This window comes from Trachypithecus francoisi, unplaced genomic scaffold (assembly GCF_009764315.1).
Source record: "Trachypithecus francoisi isolate TF-2019V2 unplaced genomic scaffold, Tfra_2.0 Lachesis_group0, whole genome shotgun sequence".
In the NCBI taxonomy this organism is placed as follows: domain Eukaryota; kingdom Metazoa; phylum Chordata; class Mammalia; order Primates; family Cercopithecidae; genus Trachypithecus; species Trachypithecus francoisi.
In genome coordinates, this window is record NW_022681453.1 from 12,768,637 (window position 1) to 12,796,454 (window position 27,818).

The 27,818-nt window shown below is 39.0% G+C and overlaps 1 protein-coding gene across 1 annotated transcript in view; it reads right to left on the reverse strand.

The window, feature by feature from the left end:
* The window catches only part of MED12L (mediator complex subunit 12L), a 357,853-nt gene that overhangs the window by 275,666 nt on the left and 54,369 nt on the right, over window positions 1-27,818 (reverse strand). The window contains exons 6-11 of the mRNA XM_033204320.1: window positions 12,401-12,570; window positions 9,944-10,054; window positions 8,641-8,910; window positions 4,392-4,541; window positions 3,521-3,620; window positions 3,063-3,199 (exon numbers count right to left, since the gene is read on the reverse strand). Of these exons, the coding sequence (XP_033060211.1) occupies window positions 3,063-3,199; window positions 3,521-3,620; window positions 4,392-4,541; window positions 8,641-8,910; window positions 9,944-10,054; window positions 12,401-12,570 (938 nt within the window). The remainder of the gene's footprint in view (window positions 1-3,062; window positions 3,200-3,520; window positions 3,621-4,391; window positions 4,542-8,640; window positions 8,911-9,943; window positions 10,055-12,400; window positions 12,571-27,818) is intronic.

Here is a 27,818-nt window from a genome sequence, read left to right on the forward strand (position 1 = left end):
GCTAGGAGTCTGAGACCAGCCTGGCTACAAATACAAAAATTATCTGGGCACAGTAGTTATGTACCTATAATCCCAGCTACTGCGGAGGCTGGGGAGGCTGAGGCATAAAAATTGTTTGAACCTTAGAGGCAGAGGTCGCAGTGAGCCAAGATAGTACCACTGCACTCTAGCCTGGGCAACAGACTGAGACTGTCTTGGAAAAATAGCAATAATAATTTAATGTTAAGTATTACAGAAGGAACTATCTATTTTGTTATCCTTTTTGCCAGACTATTAAGAAAAGGTGACCAATGTGAATTACAGGTTTAAAATGTAGTTTGTGTCTTACTCATAAAACAGTATTGTAACCACAAAGAAACCACTTGCTCACATCAAGTCTTTCTGAAGTTGAGTCAACATTCAAAATAATTACTGCTAAATGGGGGCAGATGGCCCTGCCTAGAGCCTCCAGACTCTCAGCCCTGAACACATGTCGCCCTCTAGTGGCATGCAACTCCCTGCATCCTGGGAGAAGTCACTCAGGTAGGGGAAGCTTCTGGCAGTGATCTCCAAACATTTCCCACATACCCTCTCAGCTCAAAGAGTTTTTTTAGTAAAAACTTTCAATACACACTTATTTATAACTTCTATACCTATACTATCATAATAATTACATTCATTTCCCGAGACAAAAGAGGCTTTTGAAAATTATAATCTGACCAGAAGTTCTAATAATCTTCTTGCACCCTAATGGCTCACTGCAAGCACCCACTCTGTAGATGCCTGTGATTTACAGAGAACCTCACAGTGTGATTTCATTCAGAAAGATTGCAACATAATTTCTACCCTTGAATTTTTTTGAAAAAAGAAACAAACAAAAAACTCTTATTTTTTTCTTGAAAGTGCTGTGAGTAACTTAAGTGTCTGCAGGTGAATGAGGCAATAATCCTGAAGTTAGCCAGTGTATACACTCTGAAGCTATATAGTCAGGCTAACCACAAAACTAAGGTGGTTTTGATAATCTTGGCAAAACCCTCACCAGGAAACGATGTAGCTTTTACTCAACACTTGGTGCAAGAAGCTAAACAATCCAAGATCCCCCTGAATTTTGGGTATCCCTACTTTCCTTCCAGATAACTCACTTATATATATTAAAAATCTTGGTATGCATGAAGCCTTTTATCTAAGAAAGTCTTTACTAAAAATACACTTTGAGGTTTCCACCCAAAAAGAGCACGTAGCAGGCTAACTTGCCTCAGTAAGCAGAGGATTGTATCAGCATGCTCCACTGAAGTATGGAGGCATTGCTACTGAGACTCACGATGAATTTAAAAAGCACACTCAATCGCTCCCTTGCTCTCAGTGTTCCGAATGATCCCACCTGGCACCATTAGTCTTGAACCATATCTTTGAGAAGCAGGGTGATCAATCAAAACTTATTCCAAAAAGAATAATAATCTGGAATATGTATCAGGCTCACATTAAGGTAAGAGAAGGAAACATCTTTTCTTTCCACATATGCATTCCCAAAAGCTAGCTGAAATATCAAAGATGCTTGCCATCAGTTAACTAAGGTATTGAAGGTGTCTTAAAACTTACCTCTGCAGTCCTGGTGCCTAGCACAAGCTGGAGAGTATCATCAGTAGTTTTCATTGTGAAAAGAAGACTAACTTTTTATTTCTCCCCAAACAAGGTTGAGGAAAAAAACAACTGAATATCCTAGTTTTGGGGCAATTCATTCATGAAACAATCTATTGCTAGAAACGTATAAGATAAAAATTGTCTGTGATTATTAATTTTAGATATTAACTTGGCTAGGCTATTGTATCTAGTTGTTAGGTCAAACACCAGTCTAATTGTTGCTAAAAAGATTTTTTTAAGATGTGATTAAGATTTAAAACAGTAGACTTTGAGTAAAGCAGATTATGTTCTATAATGTGTGTGAGCCTAATCTAGTCCATAGAGAGCCTTAAAAGACTGAGGTCCCAGACAGGCACAGTAGCTCAGGTCTGTAATCCCAGCACTTTGGGAAGCTGAGGTGGGCGAATCAGGAGGTCAGGAGTTCAAGATCAGCCTGGCCAACATGGTGAAACCCCCGTCTCCACTAAAAACACAAAAAATTTGCTGGGCATAGTGAGCTGAGATTGCGCCACTGCACTTCAGCCTGGGTGACAGAGCGAGACTCCGTTTCAAAAAAAAAAAGATGATGATGAGATCTAATTCTGGGAAGAAACAAGACAGATAAGACAATCCTCTCTGAGTATTTAAATCAACTAATTTTTAATTTAGGTTTGTCATTTATTTGCACTTTAACAAAACATGAATCTTGTAATCCTCAGTCAACATTTAAGTAATACAAATGAAAAAAATAGAGGAGTTCTGAGAAATATTTAATTGCTGAGGTCCCCAGAGGAAGAAAGAATTCTGCCTCCAGACTGCCTTCGGACTCAAGACTGCCACATCAGTTCTTCCTTGAATCTCCAGCCTGCCCTGAATATCTCAAATTTTCCAGCCCCATAATCATGTGAGTCAATTCCTTAAAATAAATACCTCTCTCTTTTCTCCCCCTTTCTGTCTCTAGGTAGATAGATATAAACATGTATGTATACATATGTATATATATACATACACATAACACACACTTTTTTTCTATTGGTTCTATTTCTCTGTAGAACCCTAACACATTGTCTAAGGATTTTTCAAAGATCATGATCAAAAGTATTCATGCACTGCCCTCTGCTGTGCTAAACGTTAACATACATTCCCCCAAGTTAAAGCCAACCCACCATACTATGTCCCATCACTGAATGAAGGATATTCTTCTAAAACTAAAATTGGAGAGTGATGATAAAAGGGCCAAGAAAAATCCTGCCAGTCAATATATCAATATTCCTAGGTAGACAAGCCCGACATTTTAATAATCGTGGGTAATCTTAGTACAACAATAGAATGATTTCAAAGTGTGTATGTCTTCATAAGATACTACACTTCATAGAAAAGGTTTCGCCAGAGTTTCCTGAATGAGAAAGAAGAAAATGCACTACGAAAACAAAAGGCAAAAATAATTTTTAAAAATTAACTACCTCTTGGTTATCTTTGTTTTGGTTTGCCCAGAAAATCTTATGATAAAGTGTCTCCATTGAATTGCTGGAATCAGTTCGGTCAAAACAGTGACGATCCAAAACTTCCAACGTGTGCAAAACCCGACTAATAGTCACCCCTATGAGCAGAAGTTAAACAAGTGGTTAATGAGGCCAAAAACAGAATAAAACAGTACAAAATCACCATTCTATGTGAGGCAAAAGAAATTTTTTTAAACTACCATTCTTGGCATATGCTATCAAACAATCATCAACAAAACCAAACTTGACATTCTAGACAGCCAGGATCTAAAAAGGCATAAACTGAAGATTGTCCTCAAAATTCACCAAATGGCTCTGTCAAAAAGCTGCCTTATTCATGTGGAATTGTTTGTAAGAAGCAAAAACACGGCATAAAGTCCAACATTCAAAAGCACTCATTCCTCTGTGGCGTTCTGTACCTGCTGTGGATTCTTGGCACTTGTCAAATGACCACCGAACTTCCACTGCACGGCCTCTTTGTTTTATCTGTTGTTCTACTTCATAAATCCTTGCCCGAACCTGAAAGAGAATCGCTTCTAATTAACTTGTGCTTGGAATGCCACAGCGCCTGTCTAAATCATGTCAGGTTTTCCCCCATGTGAGTAAAGTATCCTATGGTGAACTACAATCTTGACTGCATTTTAGGAAATGCAGCCTGTGGCCCAATAAGTGAATTTTTAAAATTTACAAATGGCAATTCAATGTCAGTTTTCAATAATAAATGTTCACAAAAATAAATGCTTTCAAAATTTGTTTTACAAGTAAAATTTCTTTTTTAGGACACCACATGGAAAGGTGAATGTTCTAAAATAATCTCTTTGAGGCATTCTTTCATGTGTGAAAACAACTTGCAATGTTTTATTAAGAAAACTGCTTGGTAAAAGACAGGGATCTTATTCTAAATATTAATCACAATCTTATTGTTCAAGTCACATAAGGCTTTGAAACAAATAACCCAGTACTAGCAAGAGCATATAATAATTACTAAATATCAAAACTACTACAGGAGTCATGGTCATGTATTAGAACCACCACCATAATTACAGTCTGGGTGGCAGAACTCTCAGCAAGAATTTTTCAGCAAGACGGTGAAAAGAAAGGGAGAAACTTCAAGAACTTCAGTGATTCTGAAGAGGCTAAACAATTCTCTAAGGTCACCCAGGGTGTTAGCGGGCAAAACTGGGAATAGCACCCAAGCATCTAGATACTAAAACCTGTGCTTGACCCACTGTGCCCTGATGCCTCTCAAGAATGAAAACAGCCATCAAATCACTGAAACATAAAGTCTACCTGCTGATTGAAAGCCGTGTTCCCACCCGGCATGGGGAGGCTGGAAGGGGCCACCTGTAGCAGATCCAGGGGTGAGCCTGGGTTTGCGCTCTTATTTTCATTTGTGGCATAATTCCACACCAAGGCACTTGGGCAACAGAGAGTGACAGTCTGGAAATGAAACAGATAAAGTTGGATGTTCAGAGGAAGGAGAAAAGCATAACAATAGCTAAACAGTAAAAATGACCCCCCGTCATTACTATATTATAGTCTCCTACTAGTAAGTTTAAAATATGAGTGTCTTACCCCATTCTCAACTTCGCAATTGAGAAGACAAAACTAAAAATTATTAAGTTGAAAGGGTGGAAGTACAGCTGTTGAGAAATTAAGGAATATTATAAATCATAAGCTAATACTCCAATAGGAAACTGAAGGAACTTAATAAAAATGCAGTAATCATCACTTAAAAAGCGTCACTTAAACCAATTTTTCATGCAATTAAAAACATGAGATGAACTTAGAATATGTAATTTCTAAGGTTGTAAAAGCTAAAAAAAAATTACTTAAAAACAAAGACAAAATCAAATAATCATGTAATAGTACCTTCCTAAATGCTGGGCAGGCAGTGACCCCGGACAAGGGATTGTCAAACTTTTTGTATAAGAAGCCTGATAGTAAATGTTTCAAGCTTTCCGGGTTATCTACAGTTTTTGTCACATATTCTTCCATTTTGTTTTAATAACACATTAAAAACATAAAACTTATTTTTACCTTGTGGGCCGAATTTGATCCACAGCCTGTAGTTTGCCTACCCTTGCCCTACACACTTGCAGACACTCTTCACTCACCCAGAAGTACTTTATATGACCATCTTGCTTATGTCACAACAACCCCATGATCTAGGTAGTGTTATTCCCCACTTTTACCAAAGAGGACTATGAGCCACACAGATTAGTAAGCAACCCAAGTCTGATTTTATTAATAGCACACATGCTCAGAACCACTGTTAACCTGCTGCCTCCTAAACACAGATTAAACATTATAGCTCACATTTAATTAAGCTAATTACACTTACCCTATGCTGAACACTGTCTAAAAAGCTTTCTGTCATCATAACCTTAACCCTATGAGGTAATGAAGGAAGAACTATCATTACTCCCCAATTGGACATGGGGAAACAGAAGCTCAAGGTCACAGTTACCAAGTGGCAGAGTGAGGCTTAAAATCAGGTCTGTAATAGCTTTAAAGTGTATATCTAAGCCATTATGCACTTGTGTCATTCAACAGCAAACAATGTCAGCTTAGAGAAAGAAAGCAATATTTTTTTCAAAAATGTGAAATTAAGTACAGTGGCTTGCACATACAATCCCAGCACTCTGGGAAACCAAGGCAGAAGGATCACTTGAGCCTAGGAGCTTGAAACCAGCCTAGGCAACACACTGAAACCCTGTCTCTACAAAAAATTTAAAAATTAGCTGGGTGTGGTGATGCACATCTGTAGTCCCAGCTACTCAGGAGGCTGAGCGGGGAGGATCGCTTACTCGAGGCAGGAGGATCACTTGAGCCCAGGAGCTCCAGGCCGCAGTGAGTGAAGATTAGGCCACTGCCCTCCAGCATGGGCAACAGAGCAAGACCCTGTCTCAATCAATTCATTAATCAATTAAAAAAAAAAAAAAAAACTAAACTCTGAGGTCTAGGAGACATCTTTGTGGAAACCAGATAGCAGATACAAAAAACGTCAAGTCCCTGAAACCTACCAATCCATCTCTTTCCACTGGGCTACATCCCTACTGCCTTCCTCCTGTCTGTGACAATATGGACTTCTCCTGACAGAGCCCTTCCTTGTGTCCTTGATTCCAAAGCCCTCTAATATCCAGGACACTGATCTGATCTATCAAACACTCCTCCTTCTCCTATTTGCTCTTAGTCCACAAATAAGTTCAAATCCGACCATCAAAAAAATATATATTTTTAACTCTCCATTCAGCTGCCATCTTTACCAACTATCCATTCTCTTCTCTTCCCTTCATAAATATGTTTCTCAAAAGAACAATTAGTGGGCCGGGCGCGGTGGCTCAAGCCTGTAATCCCAGCACTTTGGGAGGCCGAGGCGGGTGGATCACGAGGTCAGGAGATCGAGACCATCCTGGTTAACACGGTGAAACCCCGTCTCTACTAAAAATACAAAAAACTAGCCGGGCGCTGTGGCGGGCGCCTGTAGTCCCAGCTACTCGGAGGCTGAGGCAGGAGAATGGCGGGAACCCGGGAGGCGGAGCTTGCAGTGAGCCGAGATCGCGCCACTGCACTCCAGCCTGGGCGACACAGAAAGACTCCGTCTCAAAAAAAAAAAAAAAAAAAGAACAATTAGTACTATCACTCCTCGATATTCCTTAATTTGGCTCCTTATCCACCATTCAATTAAATAGCTCTTAAAAAGATCACCAATGAACACTGTATTGTCAAAGACAACTTCAGCCATCTTCTTGCCAGATGTCTCCAATACTCTAGACATTGCCCACTACTAATTCCTTTTTGAAACTTTCTGCAGACCCCAGTTTAGCATAGTGGTTGAGTGTGGACTCTGGATCCTGACTGCTTAGGTTTGGATTCCAGCTTTGCTACTTTCTTGCTCTGTAATCTATGTGTTATTAATGTTATAAGAATAATAACGGTTCCCATCTCATAGGCTAGTTCCAAGAACTAAATGACTTAATAATATATGTTACAACTTAGAACAATGCCTAGACCATAATAAATGCTATCCATACACTAATATAATTATGACAATATTACGGTTATTCTCATCATCTTGAGGCAACAATACTCTCCCCCTGTTCTCTCTGTGGTCTGGCCAACCTTCCCAGTCTCCTCCATGGACTTCCCCTCTGCCTGACTCTTAAGCACTCCTGTCCTTCAGATTCACGAATTCTCTCTCACTTACAAAACTCTTCAGGCAACCTCACTCCCTCTTGGGTTTCTGAACAGCCAAAGTTCTTGACGGACTCGAATCCACACAAGTGGCCAACTGTCTGCCCAAATCTGCAGAACTGGACACGTAACAACTCTCGAACATATCCATTTGGAGGTTCTAAATAAAGGACAAAACAGTCCAAAATAGTCCAAAGCTCAACTCCCTGAAATGCTTCCAAACTGATTTCTTTGCCTTGCAAGCCTCCTTCTTTCCTACCTCTCCTCTCCTACCAATCTTCCTTCTACTGTGGCCAATACAATCTAACGACATTACACAGCTACCTGTGTCACTTTGCTGCATAAAACCTTCCGATGACATCTCAATCATAAGGCCCACAGGTCATCTTCTATGCCCTGACCCCCAACAGAGTTTTTATAATTTATGTCCCACTAATACCCACCTATGCAAAAGATAACTGACCAGCCTCTGGGCCTCTTCCCATACTGTTTCCTCTGCCAGGAAACTTTTACTACTTCTTTTTACTTGATCTTTCTCAACTCATTAGAACAACTAAAAACTTTCTTTCACAAAGCCTCTGTGAATTTTAGGCTGGGCTAGAGGTTCCCCTTTTCAACTGCTTTGGCACCCTGTGTATCTCCCCAATAGCCCTTGTCATATTATTTGGAAACTGTCCATTTGTGACTCAGTTTTCCTGAAAAGACAGTAAACTCTGAGAATGGAGACCACGTCTTGAGGGCCAACTCTGTTTCGAAACTCCTTATTATACAGCAGAACACATTAAGAGCTCAAGAAATACGAACTGAACACTAAGCTGTGAGCTCCTCTAGGGCAGGGCTGTATCTCATTCCTGATATTCCTGGAAGGAACAGCCCAGCAATCAGCATGTTAGTGGATGTTCAAGGACTACACAAGCAACAATGCTTGAAAGATGAACGGACCCTGATATATGATTTGAACTTTAAAGAAACACTGACAGGCAACCAACCCAAGATGTGAACTGAGAAAGATGAAAAATGCTAGCTGGAGAAGCTGTCTTTCCAGAAGAACAATAATACAACTGACTTATTCTGTGGGTTCCCTGAAGGATTTTTAATTGAACTGCTTAATGACCCTAATAAAGGACAATTGCAATAACATTCTCCTAGACAAATGCGACAAATCTTCTCTCAGCTTGATCCATAATAGGGAAATAAAAACATAAAGTTTCAATCAATAAATTACTTGGGTGAGGAAAAACCTAGAGTTGTAAAACATCAAACTGAACTGAAAATGCCATTCCTAACTCAATCACTTCCCACATTGAATTTTAACATAAAATAACAAAGGCCAAGGACTTACCTGCAACATACAACTAAGTCCATAAACCAGGGGACCATGCTGTGCACAGGAAAGAAAATCTGAGAAGGCCAGCTGCACGGGGCTCATGCCAGGGCCGGGGGGGCCAGGGCTGGGGGCCCCGATACTCGAGTTGTTTGGTCCTATCATCATGTGGGGTGAGTGGGCAGCAAGGAGGTTGGGGCTATCGCTCAGCAGCAAGGAAAGACGCCGGGCACAAAAGTAGGCAAGACGACGAGACAGGTAGGCCGACTGAACAAACTCATCTGAATACTGAGAAGTAGAAGGACACCAGACTTCAGTCATGTCTTATGAGTCTTGGTTAAATAACTATTTTAACACAGACTTTTTTTCATTTAAAAAAGAAAAAAAAAAAACTTCAAAGGTATAAAGCAAGTGCTGTCCAATAGAAATAGAATGTGAGCCACATGTATAATTTTAAAGTTTCTAGGAGCCACGAAAAAAATAAACAAGCAAAAATTAGAATCATGTATTTTATTTAGCCCAATATATTCAAATGTTATTTCGACAGGTAATCAACATAAAAAGTACTACTATTATACACTTTTCCATACTAAGTCTGAAATCTGGTGTGCATTTTACACTTAGAGCACACATCAATTTGGACTGGTCACATTTCAAGAGCTCAGTAGCCACATCTGGCTAGTGGCTATTGTAATGGACACTGCAAGTGCAGACTACCTCAGGGGAGAGACACAGGAACCTATGGTATAGTCTGTGGGGAGGGTATGAGAGTGAAAGGGGAGAACTGCTGCTCATTGGATATTCTTCCATCTTGCTTGAATTATCAAATACATGTATCACCTAAGAATTTTTTTTTTAAATAAACCTCATCTAGATACATCAAATTTAAGCATACCTTAGGCTAATCATCAGAATAAAAAGTTTCCTACCCCAAGAGTCTCAAAGACTTGTCAAAAGATTGTAGAATATCCTCTATCTTCAAAAGGAATGATTTGTTTTGTTTTCACAGAAATTTGAGTTATTATATGGAGACAGTATTTTAAAAGTTAGTTGCTTTGCTCAGTGATGGGAGAAATCAATGTGGGTAAAATTACTTAAAAAATTAGGACACATGGATAAAAACTATGAACATGGTTAATACAAATGATGGCTAAAACTTACTAGAAGCCTTTATCACTTCATGTGTTACAGCATCAAAGACATTTTTTCCTTCCATTTCAACAGGATTTTTTTTCCTTTTCCTCCCCTACTTACCTAATCATTCTTATCAGACTCATTTCTTGCCATAAAACCAAGTGCCTCAAGGGGACATGTACTATACCTGCAGCATTAGTGGTAGCAAGAGTTTAAGAAGATCATCATCCATTGGTCTGATCTTTTCTAAAACATCCAGGATCCATGTCAAATATTCGTGTTTTTCTAGCATTCCTTCCTTAAATGAACAAAGAAAAATTACATTAATAATGTAAAAGAAAAAGAAAAAAAGCACTGTCATTCTTAAGTCTAATTTTACTACTGCTTTTGTTGTTGTTAAACATAGTCTCACTGCTCACAGTCCAGATTCTAAACAAAACAAATAACTCATCTGTTTAGTATAGTTTTTTGTTGTATTTTAGAAATCTGCTCCGAATTGAGAAAAATTAATTCCAACAAGAAAAAAAGAAAATTCAGAAGCTTTCACACCCTCAGGGTGTGTTGTGTCAAGCTCCTGGCTAGATTTTGGGGGAGTATGAACTCATGTTCATAGAAGGAAACTTGGATAATAGTGATAATTACAAAGAAGATATGCACTGCTCGTGCCACCATCTTAACAAAAGTGTAAAAATGCCATCAGACCCAATGTCCCCTTAATAGCTTCTCTCACTATCCCGAAACTAGTTTCAGATACTATCACCTATCTATAAAATACAGCCTTAAAAATCAATGACCTAATATACAGAAATGAAAGGAGCTTATGATAAAATAATGTATAAACATTTCAACACAACTACAATAAAAAAACAATAATACCCCCTACAATTTCCAAAAATGCCCCATGGGGTGACACAGCCCCTATTGAGACCATTAATCTTGCTATAAGCATTACAAACATCTTTTGTCTCTTGCCCTCATATACATATACACATCCATAGATACACACATTATTTTATGACATTCTATGCATATATAGATTTAATATCCTATTATAGTTTTGTATTATGATTCACAGAATGAAAGAAAGAAATAAAAAACTGTTTTCTGGGAAAGAAACATACTTTTATGGCCATTCCAGTAACAAACTTAGTAGTTCATACGAAATCTTACTTTGTTCCTAGCAACTGTTATATGTTACCAGTGTTCCACTGCAATGGTTATCAAGGGTTCACGTGAAAATATTACACTGATAAATTACAGTTGTAGTATTTCAAAGTTTACAGTGAGGCCACATTGACATGACATCTTGCTAATTTCTAATTTTTTTAATGTTTAGAGTCAAAAATAGTTAAAAAGTCACATAAAAAGTGCAATTTAAAATTTTAAGACCAATAAAGTGAGCTCTATATATATATATATATATATATATATATAGTTTGCATTTGTCAATTTAAAAATTAATTAAAATGTTTTTTAAAAAGAGACAAAATGGAATTTTCCATTAAGGTATAAGAGATGGTAAATTCAAGATTCAAAAAAACAAAAAGAGAATCTTCATAAACAATAGTCCATCCTGTAGATGCTTTGTTTATATACCCATGCCCTTGTTTCTGCATATATATGTCTCCATGTGTATGAATTAGGGTCTGTTTCACATTTCAGAATATGGCAAATTAAAATATACATTTAAAATTTAACATTACTATTTCAATTATATTCATTCCTTTAGGACCTAACTGCTTTCTTAAAAAAAATAAAAATTCTAATTTAAATATTCCTAATATATGAGTCTTCCAAAACTATGAAGCATGCTGAGAGATACTTTTTCCAACATGCAGACGAAATTCTGAGCTCAGTGAAAGTCATAAAAGCTCAGCGCAGCACTAAAGTAGTCCCTCTTCTAAATGGAACTAGGATTTATTTTTACTGATTTAAAAACTAACAATATTACTTCTCAAAAAGACCTTCTTTTTTCCTATGTTGACCTCTTAGAAGAAGAGCCTGAAAATTATAATAAAGGTTCTAAAGGGAAAATTTAGAAACCACATGTCCCCTCGCTCTAATCAAGGTAACAGGCACTACAATCTCTGCTAAGACTTGAACTGAAGTCACCTCTCCTACCTTATTATGAGCCCAAGCGCCCTTTTCTGGTCAATATTATTTACATGAGCTCATCTGGATGAGAGTTCAGTCATTCCTAAATGCCCTTACCCCTCCCCTCAGCTCTGTTTGTATTTTCAGCTGCAGCTGAATTAAGATGACCTTTCTCTGGAACAACTTGGGCCTAAAGGAGGTCTGCTACCACAGAAGGCATCAGCACAAAGGTGTTTTTGAATAAATATATCAAATTTTGCAAAATAAAAGGTTTAGAAGGATTACATTTAATAGTGCAATTACGAAGTAATTAATAGCACTAAAAAAGCTAACATGATTGAAAGCTGGAGATCAATATATATAACAAGCTGTCATCCCAGGGCAGATGTGTTAGCCTTAATACAATTCGATGTGAGAAATGTCAGACTGCTTTCTTTGAATGTATTGGTTCATATAAAAATAGGATTTAACCCCAGAACACCAAACTATAAGGAATCTGCTGTCTTATTAAAAGCATGGCACACAACTCTTCACGTCTTCGAAAGGTTACCTGGAACATGTGAAATGCTAGCTTTTCATTGTATTCCCATTGCTTCATGGCTTGTTCCACCTCTGGTGGCACAGGGACAGGGCCATCGCCCGTGCTGGAGGCCATGTGGTAAAAGTCAGAAATCTTGGCCAACTGCTCTCGAAGATATCTGGTAGATATCTGTGTCCACTCTGCATTTTAAAAGAAGAAAAATGTTTTCTAGACACAATGGGTAGAAGAATTACATGTTTTCTTCCCCTTTCTGATTATCTAGAGGGTGTACTGATAAAACAAACATCTGCTCCCTAAAAATGATTTGTGCCTATACAAGCCGTGCTCAGAAAAGGATACCCACCCAAAGCCCTTAGAGAACACATACTAGTGTGACGTGGCCTGCCCTGTGGCCGCAGCCAGTTCTTGGAGAAACAGGCAGCCCTACCCTCGTGCTTTTGTGACTCTTAACCTAGGAGAATAGATGTTCACTCTCGAATTAGGTCCATCTGGTGATCCTCCTTGTTAAACATCAGTTAGTACATCAAAAAAAAAAAACAAAAGGCAAAGCAGGACAGAATCATGAAGGGGAGATCTCAAGGAATCTCAAATTCTACAGTAAAAGAATTCAAAATCCCACAAAAGCAGCTCTCTTAAGATCCATTTTGCAGGCTCCACATGGAATTTCAAATATGTCTAATTAGGATGTGTTTGTTTTTGTCAGTCTTTAAGAGGACATTCATTCACTGCGGGCTGGACCATGAAAGCATTCCAACCCGCATTGCCCCAGGATGTGTCAGGGACACCTGCATGGCTTCCCTCAGGAAAATCGTCTGGACCTTTAATTATTCTACTCTCCTCAACCAACACCAAGTGTCTCAAAACTCAGGGAGGGTGAAATCAGAGAGGGTGGGGAGCAGCAATCAGTGGGATACTGGAAAGGAAACAACCAAAGTAGCATCAGGAAAAAAATCACTGAAATTATTCAAAAATGTCTGCCACCGGGGCACAAATTAAATCAGTGTGTTGCCTCTGGCAACCATGAGGGATGTGATGCCAACTTTAGCCCATTCTGTGGATAAAAATGTAATAATTGCATGCTCACAGCCAAATTTCCCCAAGGATTAGCAAAACAGCATTTCAGAGGAAAACACCCTACTGAAACATTACCACACAATGCTGTTTTCCCATTATTTGGCAATAGGTTCTCCTACCTCCTATTTTGACATTTCGAAAGAGTAGAAACTAAACATCTGCTAGTCATTGAGTGCTTTGTTTTTACTTTTTAAATACCCTTAAAATTATTTAACAGAACCCAGAGATAACTACTGTTAGGTTTTCATCTAAACCACTTATTTTAATTGTGTCTTATTTAAAATTAAAATTCAAATGCACACTGGAGTTGTTAAACTTCGGTAACAAGCCAATGTGAAAAGATGAACAGATACTAGGTCGACATTCTGTTCCTAGTTTAATAGTTTTTCTGAAAGCACCGATAACAGATATTAAAGTTAGTCCATTGGCATTAAAAACAGTAAACTATCTATGTCATCATGTTCTTCTGCCCTGTTATGGACTAACAGTCTCATGACACTCCCTTGTTCAACAAAACAAAACCCCAACCATCAGATGAGACAAGTTTAGCTTAGCTATAATAAGCAAAAACAAAAATAACAAGGATCCAAATCCTAGCTTTTGTATGTCAACCCTTGCTATTAACTCACTCTCAGTATGGTACTATTCTCAATATCCCCACTGAATATTTTAGCCTCAGGAGCTAAAAATATTAATAACACACACATTCATACTCCCCTATTTTGTCTAGGGTATATCTTCTTTTTAAGATTTTTTTTAAATATAGGAGAAATACATGTTCATTATCAAAAATTTATACTACAGACATGAAAAGAAAAACCATCTGTAATGCCATCACCTATAATCATGAAATATTTTCATATATATTTTCTGTCTTTTTTACTCTAAGTATGCATGAATGTTTTTATAAACATGTGATATCTTTTTTTAAAAATGTTGCTGAATATATTCCACAATCTGAACTCCTTTTGGGAGTCCATAAATAAAGCCCTCTTAACTCTGTGCTTTAAGTGTATTTTACTGACTTAAAGTTATATCAGTCAGATAAATATAGGGCTCTGGGACATAAGACAGTCAAGTGGATAAGGATTAGTAAAACTGCAATTAAAAATTTAAAATAGAAAACACACGGTGACTAGTACTGTACTCAATAATTATTAATGTTTATAATTATTCACAACTAGGGAGCGGTAATGAAAGGAGACCAATGAGCGGACAGTGGCCAGATGGGCCTACTTTCAACTCAGCTCTCATCCCTGAGTGCACAGCAGAATGGTGATGGGAACTTTTAACAAATACCAGTGCCTCAGGCCCCACCCCATCAGTTTCTAACTTAACTGGTCTGGAGTGAGGCCCCAGTTTCAGGTGATAAAAAGAAAACAGAAGGCCGGGCACGGTAGCTCATGCCTGTAACCCTAGCACTTTGGGAGGCGGAGGCAGGCCTATCACCTGAGGTGAGGAGTTCAAGACCAGCCTGGCCACTATGGCGAAACCCCATCTCTACTAAAAATACAAAAATTAGTCAGACGTGGTGGTGGGTGCCTGCAATCCCAGCTACTCAGGAGGCTGAGGCAGCAGAATCACTTGAAGCTGGGAGGCAGAGGTTGCAGTGAGCCAAGATCGCGCTACTTCACTCCAGCCTGGGCAACAGAGCGAGACTCCGTCTCAAAAAAAAAAGGAAAGAAAGAAAACAGAAATGGATACAGATTATACTGAAACATTGACAGAATTACCAAAATGTAACACACAGTCATATGTGAACATATGTTGTTGGGAAAATGATGCCACAAGCCTTCAATTTCTTGAAAAATGCAGTATTTACAAAGCCTAGTAAGGCAAAGTGCAATAAAATGAAGTATGCCTGTATTTTAGATGGATAAAGCACTGTAAACATGAGAGATAAAGTAACTGAAGCTAGCATGGTGAGAAATGGTAGATAGTGTTTGAAATGATTTTAATTCCTAGCTAAGGAGTTTGGCCTTCATTCATTAAGAATTGTGGCTCCACTGAAGGTCTTTTTTTTTTGGAGACAGCGTCTCAAAACTTTTCAGTTATTATTATGTCTGTTATGGTGATATGTAATCAGTGATCTTTGAGTGACTATTGTAAACGTCTTGAGGTGCCACAAGCCATTCCCATATAAGACAGCCAACTTAATGGATAAATGTTGTGTGTGTTCTGGCTGTTCCATCAACCTGTCTCTGTCCCATATCTCTCTTCCCACCCGCCACGCCACTGCAGGCCTCCCTATTTCCTGAGATACAATATTGAAATTAGGCCAATGAATGAACCTACAATGGCTTTTAAGTGTTCAAGTGAAAGCAAGAGTCACACATCTCACTGTAAATCAAAAGGTAGAAATTATGGTAGAAATTATTAAGCTCAGTGAGGAAGGCATATTAAAAGCTAAGACAGGCCAGAAGCAAGGTCTCTTATGCCAAACAGTCAGCCAACTTGTGGATGCAAAGGAAAGGATCTCAAAGGAAATTAAAAATGCTACTTCATGCCGGGTGCAGTGGCTCACGCCTGTAATCTCAACACTTTGGGAGGCCAAGGCGGGTGGATCACAAGGTCAGGAGACCAAGACCATCCTGGCTAACACGGTGAAACACCATCTCTACTAAAAATACAAAAATTAGTCAGACGTGGTGGTGGGTGCCTGCAATCCCAGCTACTCAGGAGGCTGAGGCAGCAGAATCACTTGAAGCTGGGAGGCAGAGGTTGCAGTGAGCCAAGATCGCGCTACTTCACTCCAGCCTGGGCAACAGAGCGAGACTCCGTCTCAAAAAAAAAAGGAAAGAAAGAAAACAGAAATGGATACAGATTATACTGAAACATTGACAGAATTACCAAAATGTAACACACAGTCATATGTGAACATATGTTGTTGGGAAAATGATGCCACAAGCCTTCAATTTCTTGAAAAATGCAGTATTTACAAAGCCTAGTAAGGCAAAGTGCAATAAAATGAAGTATGCCTGTATTTTAGATGGATAAAGCACTGTAAACATGAGAGATAAAGTAACTGAAGCTAGCATGGTGAGAAATGGTAGATAGTGTTTGAAATGATTTTAATTCCTAGCTAAGGAGTTTGGCCTTCATTCATTAAGAATTGTGGCTCCACTGAAGGTCTTTTTTTTTGGAGACAGCGTCTCAAAACTTTTCAGTTATTATTATGTCTGTTATGGTGATATGTAATCAGTGATCTTTGAGTGACTATTGTAAACGTCTTGAGGTGCCACAAGCCATTCCCATATAAGACAGCCAACTTAATGGATAAATGTTGTGTGTGTTCTGGCTGTTCCATCAACCTGTCTCTGTCCCATATCTCTCTTCCCACCCGCCACGCCACTGCAGGCCTCCCTATTTCCTGAGATACAATATTGAAATTAGGCCAATGAATGAACCTACAATGGCTTTTAAGTGTTCAAGTGAAAGCAAGAGTCACACATCTCACTGTAAATCAAAAGGTAGAAATTATGGTAGAAATTATTAAGCTCAGTGAGGAAGGCATATTAAAAGCTAAGACAGGCCAGAAGCAAGGTCTCTTATGCCAAACAGTCAGCCAACTTGTGGATGCAAAGGAAAGGATCTCAAAGGAAATTAAAAATGCTACTTCATGCCGGGTGCAGTGGCTCACGCCTGTAATCTCAACACTTTGGGAGGCCAAGGCGGGTGGATCACAAGGTCAGGAGACCAAGACCATCCTGGCTAACACGGTGAAACACCATCTCTACTAAAAATACAAAAAATTAGCTAGCGTGGTGGTGGGCACTGAGGCAGGAGAATGGCGTGAGCCTGGGAGGTGGAGCTTGCAGTGAGCCGAGATTGCACCACTGCACTCCAGCCTGGGCAACACAGTGAGACTCCGTCTCAAAAAAAAAAAAAAAAAAAAATGCTACTTCAGCAGTCACACAAATGATAAGAAAGCAAAACAACTTTATTGCTGATAGGGAGCAAGTTTCAGCAGTCTGAATAGAAGATCAAACCAGTCACAATACACCCTTTAGGCAAAAGCCTAATCCAGGGCAAGGCCTCAACTGTCTTCAATTCTATGAAGGCTAAGAGAAGAAGCTATAGAAGATAAGTTGGAAGCTAGCAGGAGCTAGTACGTGAAGTTTAAGGAAAGAAGCCATCGCCACAACATGAAAGTACAAGGTGAAGCAGCAATGCTGATATAGAAGCGGCCACAAATGATCCAGAATGTCTAGCTGGGATCATTGATGAAGGCGACTACACTGAACAACAGATTTTCAAGTTAGACAAAACAGCCTTCTGTTGGAAGAAGATGCCATCCAGGATTTTCATAGCTAGAAAAGAGAAGTCAAGGCCTAGCCTTAAAAGACAGGCTGATGCTCTTGTTAGGGACTGATATGACCGACGACTAACCTAAAGCCAACGCTAATTCACCATTTGGAAAAGCCTACGGCTTTAAGAATTATGCTAAATCTAGTCAGTCTGTTCTCTGTAAATAAAACAACAAAGGCTGGAGGACAGGACATTTGTTTACAGCATGGCTTACAGAATATTTTTAAGCCCATTCTTGAGATCTACTGCTCAGAAAAACAGAGCTACCTTTCAAAACATGACTGTTCACTGACAATGCACCTGTTCACCCAAGAGCTCTGATGGAGATGTGCAAGGAGATTAATATTGTTTTCATGCCTGTTAACACAACATCCATTCTGTAGTCCATGATCAAGTCATTTTGACTTTCAAATATTATTATTTAAGAAATACATTTCATTAGACCACAGCTGCCGTAGACAGTGATTCCTCTGATGGATCTGGGCACAGCAAACTGAAAAGCTTCTGGAAAGGATTCACCATTCTAGATGCCATTAAGAATACTTGTGATTCAAGTGTCGGGGGGTCAAATACTGACTTCCATAGGAGCTTGTAAGAAGTTGATTCCAACCTTCATGGATGAGTTTGAGAGGTTTAAGATTTCAGTGGAGGAGATAGCAACAGATGTGGAAACAGCAAGAGAACTACAATTAGAAGTGGAGCCTGAAGATGGGACTGAATTGCTGCAACCTCATAGTAAAACTAAGCATGAAGAGTTGCCTCTTATAAATGAGCAAACAGTGGTTTCTTTAGATGGAATCTACTCCTGGTGAAGATGCTGTGAACACTGTTGAAATGACAACAAAGGATTTGGAATATTCCATAAACTTTGTTGATAAAACAGTAGCAGGGTTTGAGAGGACTGACTCCAATTTTGTAAAATGTTACCAAACAGTATCACAAGCTACACAGAATTCTTTCATAAAATGAAGAGTCAATGAATGTGGCAAACTTCATTACTGTCTTCCTTTAAGACTTAAATTGCTTCATCCACCCTAACCTCCAGCAGTCACCACCTAGATCAGTCAGCAGCCATCAACGCCGAGGCAAGACCTTCTGCTAGTCAAAAGATTACAACTCAGTGAAGGCTCAGATGACTGTTAGCATTTTTAGGGATGAAGTATTCCTTAATTAAGATGTTACCTTTTTTGACATATGCTATTGCACACTTAATGGACTATAATACAGTGTAAACATAACTTTTATATGCACTATGAAACCAAAATATTCGTGTGATTCACTTTATTGTAGCAGTCTGGAACTGAACGCATAATATCTCTGAAGAATGTCTGTACCTTCTCTACTAGCCTGTATTCTAACATTTAGGTTCCTCTAGTCTCTGAACACCACTTCATCACCTAGCAGGGCTTTGTTCCCCATCTCTGACATAGTACAATTTCCTCCATCCTCCATCCCCATAAAACTACCTTACACGTAGACAACACCTAAGTATTGATTTCAATCAATACACCATAAGGTCCTCCCAAAATAACTACCAAATCAAGTTCCCTCCCAATTATTCTGTCTCTCATTTCTTGATACAAACTTCTTTCTTTTGTAGTTTAAACTCACCACTGCATACCTAAAAGGTTTCAGACACAACAATAGTGAAAAGGCCAAATTCCTTCTCTAATACGCTGTCTCTAATATAGCTAAATAGAAGCACCTGTTAATCAATGGCTATAAATGGGCCAGGCAAATAATGGACTTTCCATTCTTTTTCAATAAATTTCCTTGTAAATGTATGTGTATGTATGGGTTTTTATATAACCATATATGAAAAAACTTTAACTTTAAAGGTTCATTTTCCTAGCTACTTCCTTTTTCATCATCAAAGCCAGTAGGAACTCATTATGTGAAATGAAATGCAACAGAGACTGTTTTTTTAAAAACTCCATCCAAGTCCAGAGACTAAGGAGCAAATCTCTAAGGTGATCCACCTGACACAGGACTTTTAAGTCAGAGGTGATGAACTCCTCAATGGAGAAACTCATTTCCTTGGAAATTCTTCTTTAGGCTATATGACTACAATAGTACCCCCTTCTGAGTGGGAACAGCCTGCTTCTCAAAGCTGCAGAACATAGAGTTTAACCAGCCTGACGGTGCAGACCAAATGAGGAAAAAATACAAAACCGAAAATTTCAGTACATGTCAGCTATTATATACATCATTACTGAACCCTCAATAAGAATGGCTGAAAGATTTTCCATTTTTCTTATATTTTCTGTTGTTAAAATACTTTTTTGGTCAAAGATACCATTAACAGGGCAAAAAGATAACACACCAACTGGGAGAGAATATTTTCAAATCATATATAAGGGAGTTGGATCTAGAATACAAGATGAACTACTGAACTCAATAATAAAAGACAACCCAGTTAAAAAATAGGCAAAGGATCTGAACAGATATTTCTCCAAAGATAATAAACAAATGGCCAATAAGCACATTTAAGATGGTCAACATCATTAGCCACTAGAGAAATGCAAATCAAAACCACAATGAAATACCGCTAGGACAGCTATAATAAAAAGACTGATAATAACAAGTATTGACAAGGATGTAGAGAAACCGAAATCCTCAGGTGTTCCTCGTAAGAATGTAAAATGATAAATGTAATATGTGGAAAACAGTAGAACAGTTCCACAAAAGGTTAAATATAATGTCATCAGATAACCCAGTAAGTTATACATACCCAGGAGAACTAGCCTACATATCTAAGAGAAATGACACATGTCCACATAAATACCTGTAAAAAAAAATGTTCATAGCAGGATGTTCATTATAACCAAAAACAATCCAATATCCATCAACCGATACCCAGATAAATAAAATGTGGCGTATGCATACAATGGAATACCATTCGGCCCTAAGAGAGAATGAAGTACTGAAACATGCGACCACATGGATGTACCAGGAAAACATACACTAACTGAAATAAGCCAGTTTCAAGGGACCACATATTGTATAATTCCATTTATATAAAATGTCCAGAAAAGGCAATCTACAGAGAAAGTAGGTTAGTGGTTGCCCGCAGCTACTGAAGGGAAATGGGGAGTGACTGCTCATGGGCATGGGGTTTTTTAGGGGTGGTGAAAATGTTCTAAAATGTGGTAATAGCTTCACAACTCTGTGAACATGCTAAAAAACACTGACTGTAGACTTTAAATGAATTTTATAGTATGTCAATTATATCAATAAAGCTGTTTTTAATATTAAAATATTTAAAATGTTTTCATGAAATATTTAACTACCAATAAAATGAAGTAAAAGATTATTTCTTCATGAAGGAAAAGAAAAGATTATTCCATACTGATAAAAAGTAATCCACTACGAAATGATATAATTTCACAGGTAGGGGAGACAGGAAGGATAAGGGGTAGAAACAAGAGTGACTGTGAGTTGTTAATGGTTAAAGCTGGGTGAAGAGTAAATGGGTGTTATTACATACTTCTATATTTGCACATGTTTGATGTCACATAATAAAAGGGTTTAAAAAGTTAATCAGTTGTACGCTATAAAATGAGCCACAGAAAATCCAAAATCCCCTACTCAGCCACTATTCACTTGGGTAATGAAAAGTAGTCAGTGCACTGATTGGCCGCCTGGATAAATAGCCCAAATGAAAACTGCTGCCTCAGTGCCACGAGACCAGCAGAGTCAGACCACTGGCCAGACTGCTGGGTTCTGCTGAATGATCAAATAGTTAAATCAGGTTCTCTGGCTGGAGAAGCAGGAAAAGAGAGAAAAGGAGGAGGGGTGGGGATGGGCTGTTGGTACACAGTGAAAATGACACAGTGTGATACATTACTGAAATACATTTTTGCTTTTAAAAAGTTTTCCTCTAACAGAATTACCTGTAGAACACTGAGGACAGATATAGAGTATCTGTTTTTGACTGGATGACTCATTTTACTATGTTATTTTAAATCGGCCATTTCTCTCTGGTTTTATTTACTGTGCAATGACACCGTGCAAAGTACTATTACTTAGGGAATCAAGCAGGCAGCTCAAAATCAAATAAAATAAAACCCATCAATATGTAGCAGCAAACAGTAAATGGCCACCATGGCCCTCTACTGGGATATGAGGCTACAAAGTGAAGAAAGTGGCCCTGCCTGAGGCGTACATGACACAGAAGTAGACAGCAACAAGGTAAGTGCTCCAGTGTACCCTGCGACACAGAAAAGAAAGCAAGGGGGCATTTCATCCAAATACTGGGGAAGGTACAAAGGAGTTCCACATATCGAAACCGCAGCGTGTGACATTTCAGGCAATGCAGACAGCAGGAAGGCAGAGGGAGCCACCAGTGAAGCTTAGGAAGGTCCCTAGAGGCCAGAGTTGCTCAAACGCTAGTGCACAAAATGGTCACCAGAGGGTGCTGGTTCAACGCACAGGTTTATTTCCAACTCCAGGGATTTCAGCTCCAGAGGTCTAGAGTGGGGTCCAGAAATCTGCTTTTTTAATCAGCAGCCCGAATGACTCTGACCCAGGCAGTGGCAAGCTATGCAGTTTGGTTTTTTATCACAAATGGGTAACTGAAAGATTTTAAATACAGCAACGGCAAGATCAGATATGTAAATTAACACTATTTCTCAGGAAGTTGTAGGGGAAACCCTTGAAGGGAGGCTGCCAACTCCATCAGGGAGGTGACTGCGGCAGGGAACAAAGAGGCAGGTGCAACACCTTTGTGAGGCAGAAGAGGAAACACCCTAACATGGAGATGAAGGAAAGAGAAAGGGCAGCTAACACATTTCCGAATGGGTGGTCCTGGTGCCATCGATGAAGATGTGGAATTACAGAGAACAGCTGGGAAGGGGCGGCGGGGCTGGGTGCAGTTTGTTATTTCCTCAACTTGTTTTAATGAAACTTCTTCTTTATTAGGTGAAAGTAGCATCTCTCCAACCAAGACTGGAGGAAGACAGGTAAGGACAACTGCTGCACATAGGTTTGTATGATGCAGGTATGTCGGGGCGGGCAGTGAATAGGTTGCTAAGGGAGACTGACAGGACTGTTCCTCCGGGACATTCCTGGGACAGGTGGAGGGAATAGAGAAGGAAGCCTGAAGACAGAGGTGAAGAGGTGAAGATATGACCAGCCATGGTGAGTAAAGAGCCCTCTGCCTAAGGAGTGAATAACACAGCTGAGAAAGGGCAGCAGTACCTCAGGAAAGACAAGGCCGTTATAAGGCAATATTTAAATACTTACCAGTTGTGTGTCAGGTAGTCAATGCTTAAAGATTTCAGAAGAAAAGAGACCAGGGTGGCCAAGTTAAAAAACAGGGGGCCGAGGCCTCTGACAAGGATACAAAATAGGGAAGAGGGGTCAACAAGGGAGGGTCTGACAAGAGCACAAAAGTCTTGTATTGCAAGATTGCGTAGAAACTCCCGACTGTGTCTTTCTTCCTGTGAGGGTGCTGGGCTGTATCTGATAGCTGAGGAGAACCATACTGGACACCTTTCTTGGATTCTCCCTTTCGCTGACAGGTCTCCAATTCTCATTTCCATTTTAATGCAAACATGCTAACTGTTGCATTTAGGGATTTTTTTCCCCCAGTGTCCTTTTTCCCTATCAACCCTGTACATGCATCTCAAGCTAAGGCGTGTGGCAACCACAGAATCCAATTTTAGCCCTTAGGACAAGAATTACTTATTCGACACATCAGTCACACCAACAGCTTCCCCCACAGCTACAACTTCGGGGGCTTCCTTCTAACAGAGGGACACACTGAACATCTGCCACCAACAGGCTCAGCTCCTTCTCCAGGGCATGAGATAGCTGTCTGAAATTAATGTTGTCATTATCATATGGTAAATTTCTCTCATCTTTTCAGATTTCTATATATACCTGAGCAAGCAATAGCCTTGGCTTTGGTGAAATATTCCTATCATACAATAGGGACAGCACTTTTACAAATATTAAATTGGTGCACCTAATTAACCACTTAGGACATGTCCCCACAGCCTTCTACATGTGACACCAAGCCATGAGTTTTACTGCGCCGGGACAGGAGGATGACAGGCTTGTCTTCTAGCAAGACAGACAGACCACCACTTTGCTTCCGTGTAGAGAACACGCCTCTGTGCACTCCTCTGGCCAGGTCTTGGGGAACAATGCTCTAGAAGGGAGAAGAGGAGACATGGGGAAGGCACCCACCCTCCTGAAGATTCAGGGGAAAGGGAGCAAAAGAAAAATGGAGGACCAGCACTGGTGAAAGACACTTGCTGCTAGCCCCACTCTGAAGACACAGAAGTTACTTAAATTATTACATCAGACATTTCACGACCCTCACTCCTCTCCCAGCTTCTGCTGCAGAGGCAGTGGGAGGAAGCACCCAATCATCTGAGGGGCAAAAATAAACAAACTACATTTTCTTTTCGCACTTTGCATTGGAATGTAATCCCATGATCAGTTGTGGTTAGAGTAACGTTTCAATAGTCAAAGTGGCATTGTGCTTACTATTTAGGTCCTAAATGCAGTTACTGCAAAAGTTTCTATTTCTGAACAAGCTTGAAACAGCTAAGAGCCTTTCATTAGAACACAAATACAAATATGACAGACATCATGTTGCCAGATGACCGTGTAAAATAATCCTAGAGCAAAAAGCTCTAAAATACAGCAAAAATGCTTACACAGTACACAGAGTAGCCAGACCCACCCCGGCATCCCTCTCATTCCCTGCTCTGGAACTCCCTCCTGTGTGATTTTTCTGGAGACTAAAGAATGATGCATGTTGTATTCATTTAATTAAAGCTATTTGCTTTAGCTGTGTTAGACTCACAAAGACATTCCAACTATAATTTATTGACCCTTAACTGTTTTCTACCTGCCATATCCTATGAATTCCTTGAAAATAACAGATTTGAATCAGGTTTTAGAGCCATGTTATTCTAGGGATTTTACTTGGAAGTTTATACACATTTGGAAAATGACTTTGAAACCTAATGTACTTCTTTTTAATTAAAAAAAAAAGCTTTCTATTTATCATGGAATTAACATTCCAGTGCAAATTGCAAAAATAAAGAACTTAGCTTTTATAAATAAGTCATTAAAAGATTAGCTGAGAGCCGTTTAAAAAACAAAGCCATTGTATGCACAGTATGGAGCAAGCACCAATTTTTCAAAGGACTATTAAAAATACACAAAATCTACACTTAAAAATACGTAAAATATATCTCAGAGGATATGCATGAAAGTGGTAAGAATTATTGCTTCTAAACTATGTAAGGAGGGGTCTGGGATGGAGGTGGGGGTCTGAAGACAATATGGTAGAAAGGAGACTTCACTATCCCTTTCTGAACATCTTGTGTTTTGGACCACATTTTGTAATATTGCCTATTAGAAATTTTAGCTCATACAAGAAGTTGTCTTTTCTTAAAATTCTCTTGTTTATGCTTTAAGCAACAGGTCTGCAAGATGCCCAACAAATTAAAACTCATTAAACACTGAGCTTTTGGAAGCATTCTTCATACCTTAAGCAAACACCCCTCTCCCATCCAGCTCCACACAGTTGATCTTCATTCGATGTGAGCAGCATGTGAATTCTGTAAATCAAACAGGACCCGGAAACAGAAGTCTAGGATAGAATTCCCCATTCTTCCACTTTCCATGAACTTTCTCCCCTCATTTGTGAAATAGAGGCACTCAGCTACCTTAGAGAATTTTCAAGAAAACTGGCCCAAATGAGAAGCTATGAAACCAGCCTGTAAACTGCCAAAACTTTGAACAATCTTATTTCTGTAGTATACTATCTTCCAAATATTAGACAGGCATATATGTACCAATAGCCATAAAGAGGGCAGGGAACCGCGATTTACCAATTAAATCAAGATTCTTATTAACATTTTATCATAGAAGATGACTGACTAATTCAAGTAGGAGTGAACATTTATTAGGACTGACTAGAAAAAACTGCTGACTTCACAGGAAATGTGGGACTAGACCATTCACCCAAAGTGACAAGACCAGAAGAAATGACAGTAGTAAAGACTGCAACAAATATATTATCTAGAGCAGAACTATAAACTTAACTCGTTTGCTCATAAATTGCCAAAGAGGAAGATGGAAGATAACTGAAGAACCAAGAACTACTTAAGATGCAAAAAAAAAAAAAGTAAAAATCCCAATTCTTACTTAAAGGCTAGATTTATCCAAGGCATAGCTCATATTTTACTACTACAGAAAACTTTTCCTAACTTTTCCAGTTGACCCATTATTTCCTGTATGATTACAGGTAATTAGATAGTATTACGCTCCGTTTTAGGTGTGTATCTTGTAACCACAAAAAGACAGTATGCCCTTAAAGACAGACAGCACAAACCCCATTTGGTTAAAAATCTTCACAGCATCTACCCCAATGCATAGACTCTTGATAAACCTTTTTTAAACTAAATCACTCCTTATTCAAGTGAAATATATTAATTTCTTTCAATGCATTTCTCTAAGAAATTCAAAAACCCTGGCTGGGCCTGGTGGCTCATGCCTGTAATCCCAGCACTCTGGGACGTCGAGGCAGGTAGATCACGAGCTCAGGATTTTGAGACCAGCCTGGCCAATATAGTGAAACCCCGTCTCTAGTGAAAATGCAAAAAGAAATTAGCCAGGTGTGGAGGTACACACCTGTAATCCCAGCTACTCGGGAAGCTGAGGCAGGAGAATGACTTGAACCCGGGAGGCAGAGGTTGCAATAAACCAAGACCAAGCCATTGCACTTCAGCCTGGGCGACACAGCGAGACTCCGTCTCAAAAAAAAAGAAATTCAAAAACTGTCATGAGCAGACATTTTCTTTGATTTGATCAAAAAATTAATTAAACATAAATACACAACCACCACCACCACCACACACCAGCATTCTAACTTGGAAGAGGGTATAACAGTTTTACTTTGGAAAAGCCGAAATGTTTCCACAGGGCAACAATCGGGCACAGAGTTACAGGGTAGCATATTAAACTTGATTAGAAATTTTTAAAGTTTTTGTAAATCAGCAAAGTATGATGGTGGTAGCCAGAGGCTGCTGGAGGGGGAGAAAGGGGAGTTGTTCAATGGGCAGTTTCAGTTTTGCAAGAGGAAAAAGTTCTACAAATCAGTTGTACAACAATGTGCATTTAGTTAACACTGCTGTACCAAGCACTTATTGTTGGTTACGATGGTAAATTTTATGTTATTTTAGGTTAATAAAGGGTCTGTAAATAGAGAAAATTTGCATATTCAATTAACTGAAAAGCTACATACCTGGAAAAATATTAAAAGTCTTCCAATTTTTACAAAGAACGTCTACTTCATTTAAGTTAAGGTCCCAAGAAGCAAGTAGTCAGCTTAGAGAAAAGTAACCTCTTGTAATTTATCTAAGAATAACTAAAACTGTAATGCTACTGGGTAAGATGGCATTCCTTAAACTTCCTCCAAATCTTTTTCATAAAACGTTCTCACAGCAAGATATCTTCCAGGAAAAGTACCAATGGCAACAAAAAATAGGCAGTAATAATTTGGGACTGCGATTAGGCTTAGTTAACTTTTGTTCATATGAAAGCTCCTCTGGTACATGTCTTAAAGAGTCTAATAGTTCTATATGATTTATTGTGAACACAGCAGCCTATTGTACATAAACTCCTCACTTATTCTCCAAAAGCAATTATTTTCACATCTTTCATCTGTTGTGTTTATTTTATTTACCTCTACCTCTAATAACATGCTTACAGTCCTACTTCTTGATTGTAAGCATTACCCACTGGCTTCCTACTATGGAAGATGATGAACATTCAGCTCTCTTTCACCTCCCATCAAGACCTTGCTTACATATTTCTCCTATGCCTGTCCGGCCAATATTCTCCTCTCACAACTTGAGTAGGTCTAGTCCATGTTTATACTATGAAGGAAAACTTGGCAGAATCTAACAAAATGGAAAAACGCATTTACCAGGCATCAATAAGATTTCATGTTTAGCTCAAGAGATTCACACAATCACATATAGAAATATTTATAAATATACATACATACTTGAGTTAGTCC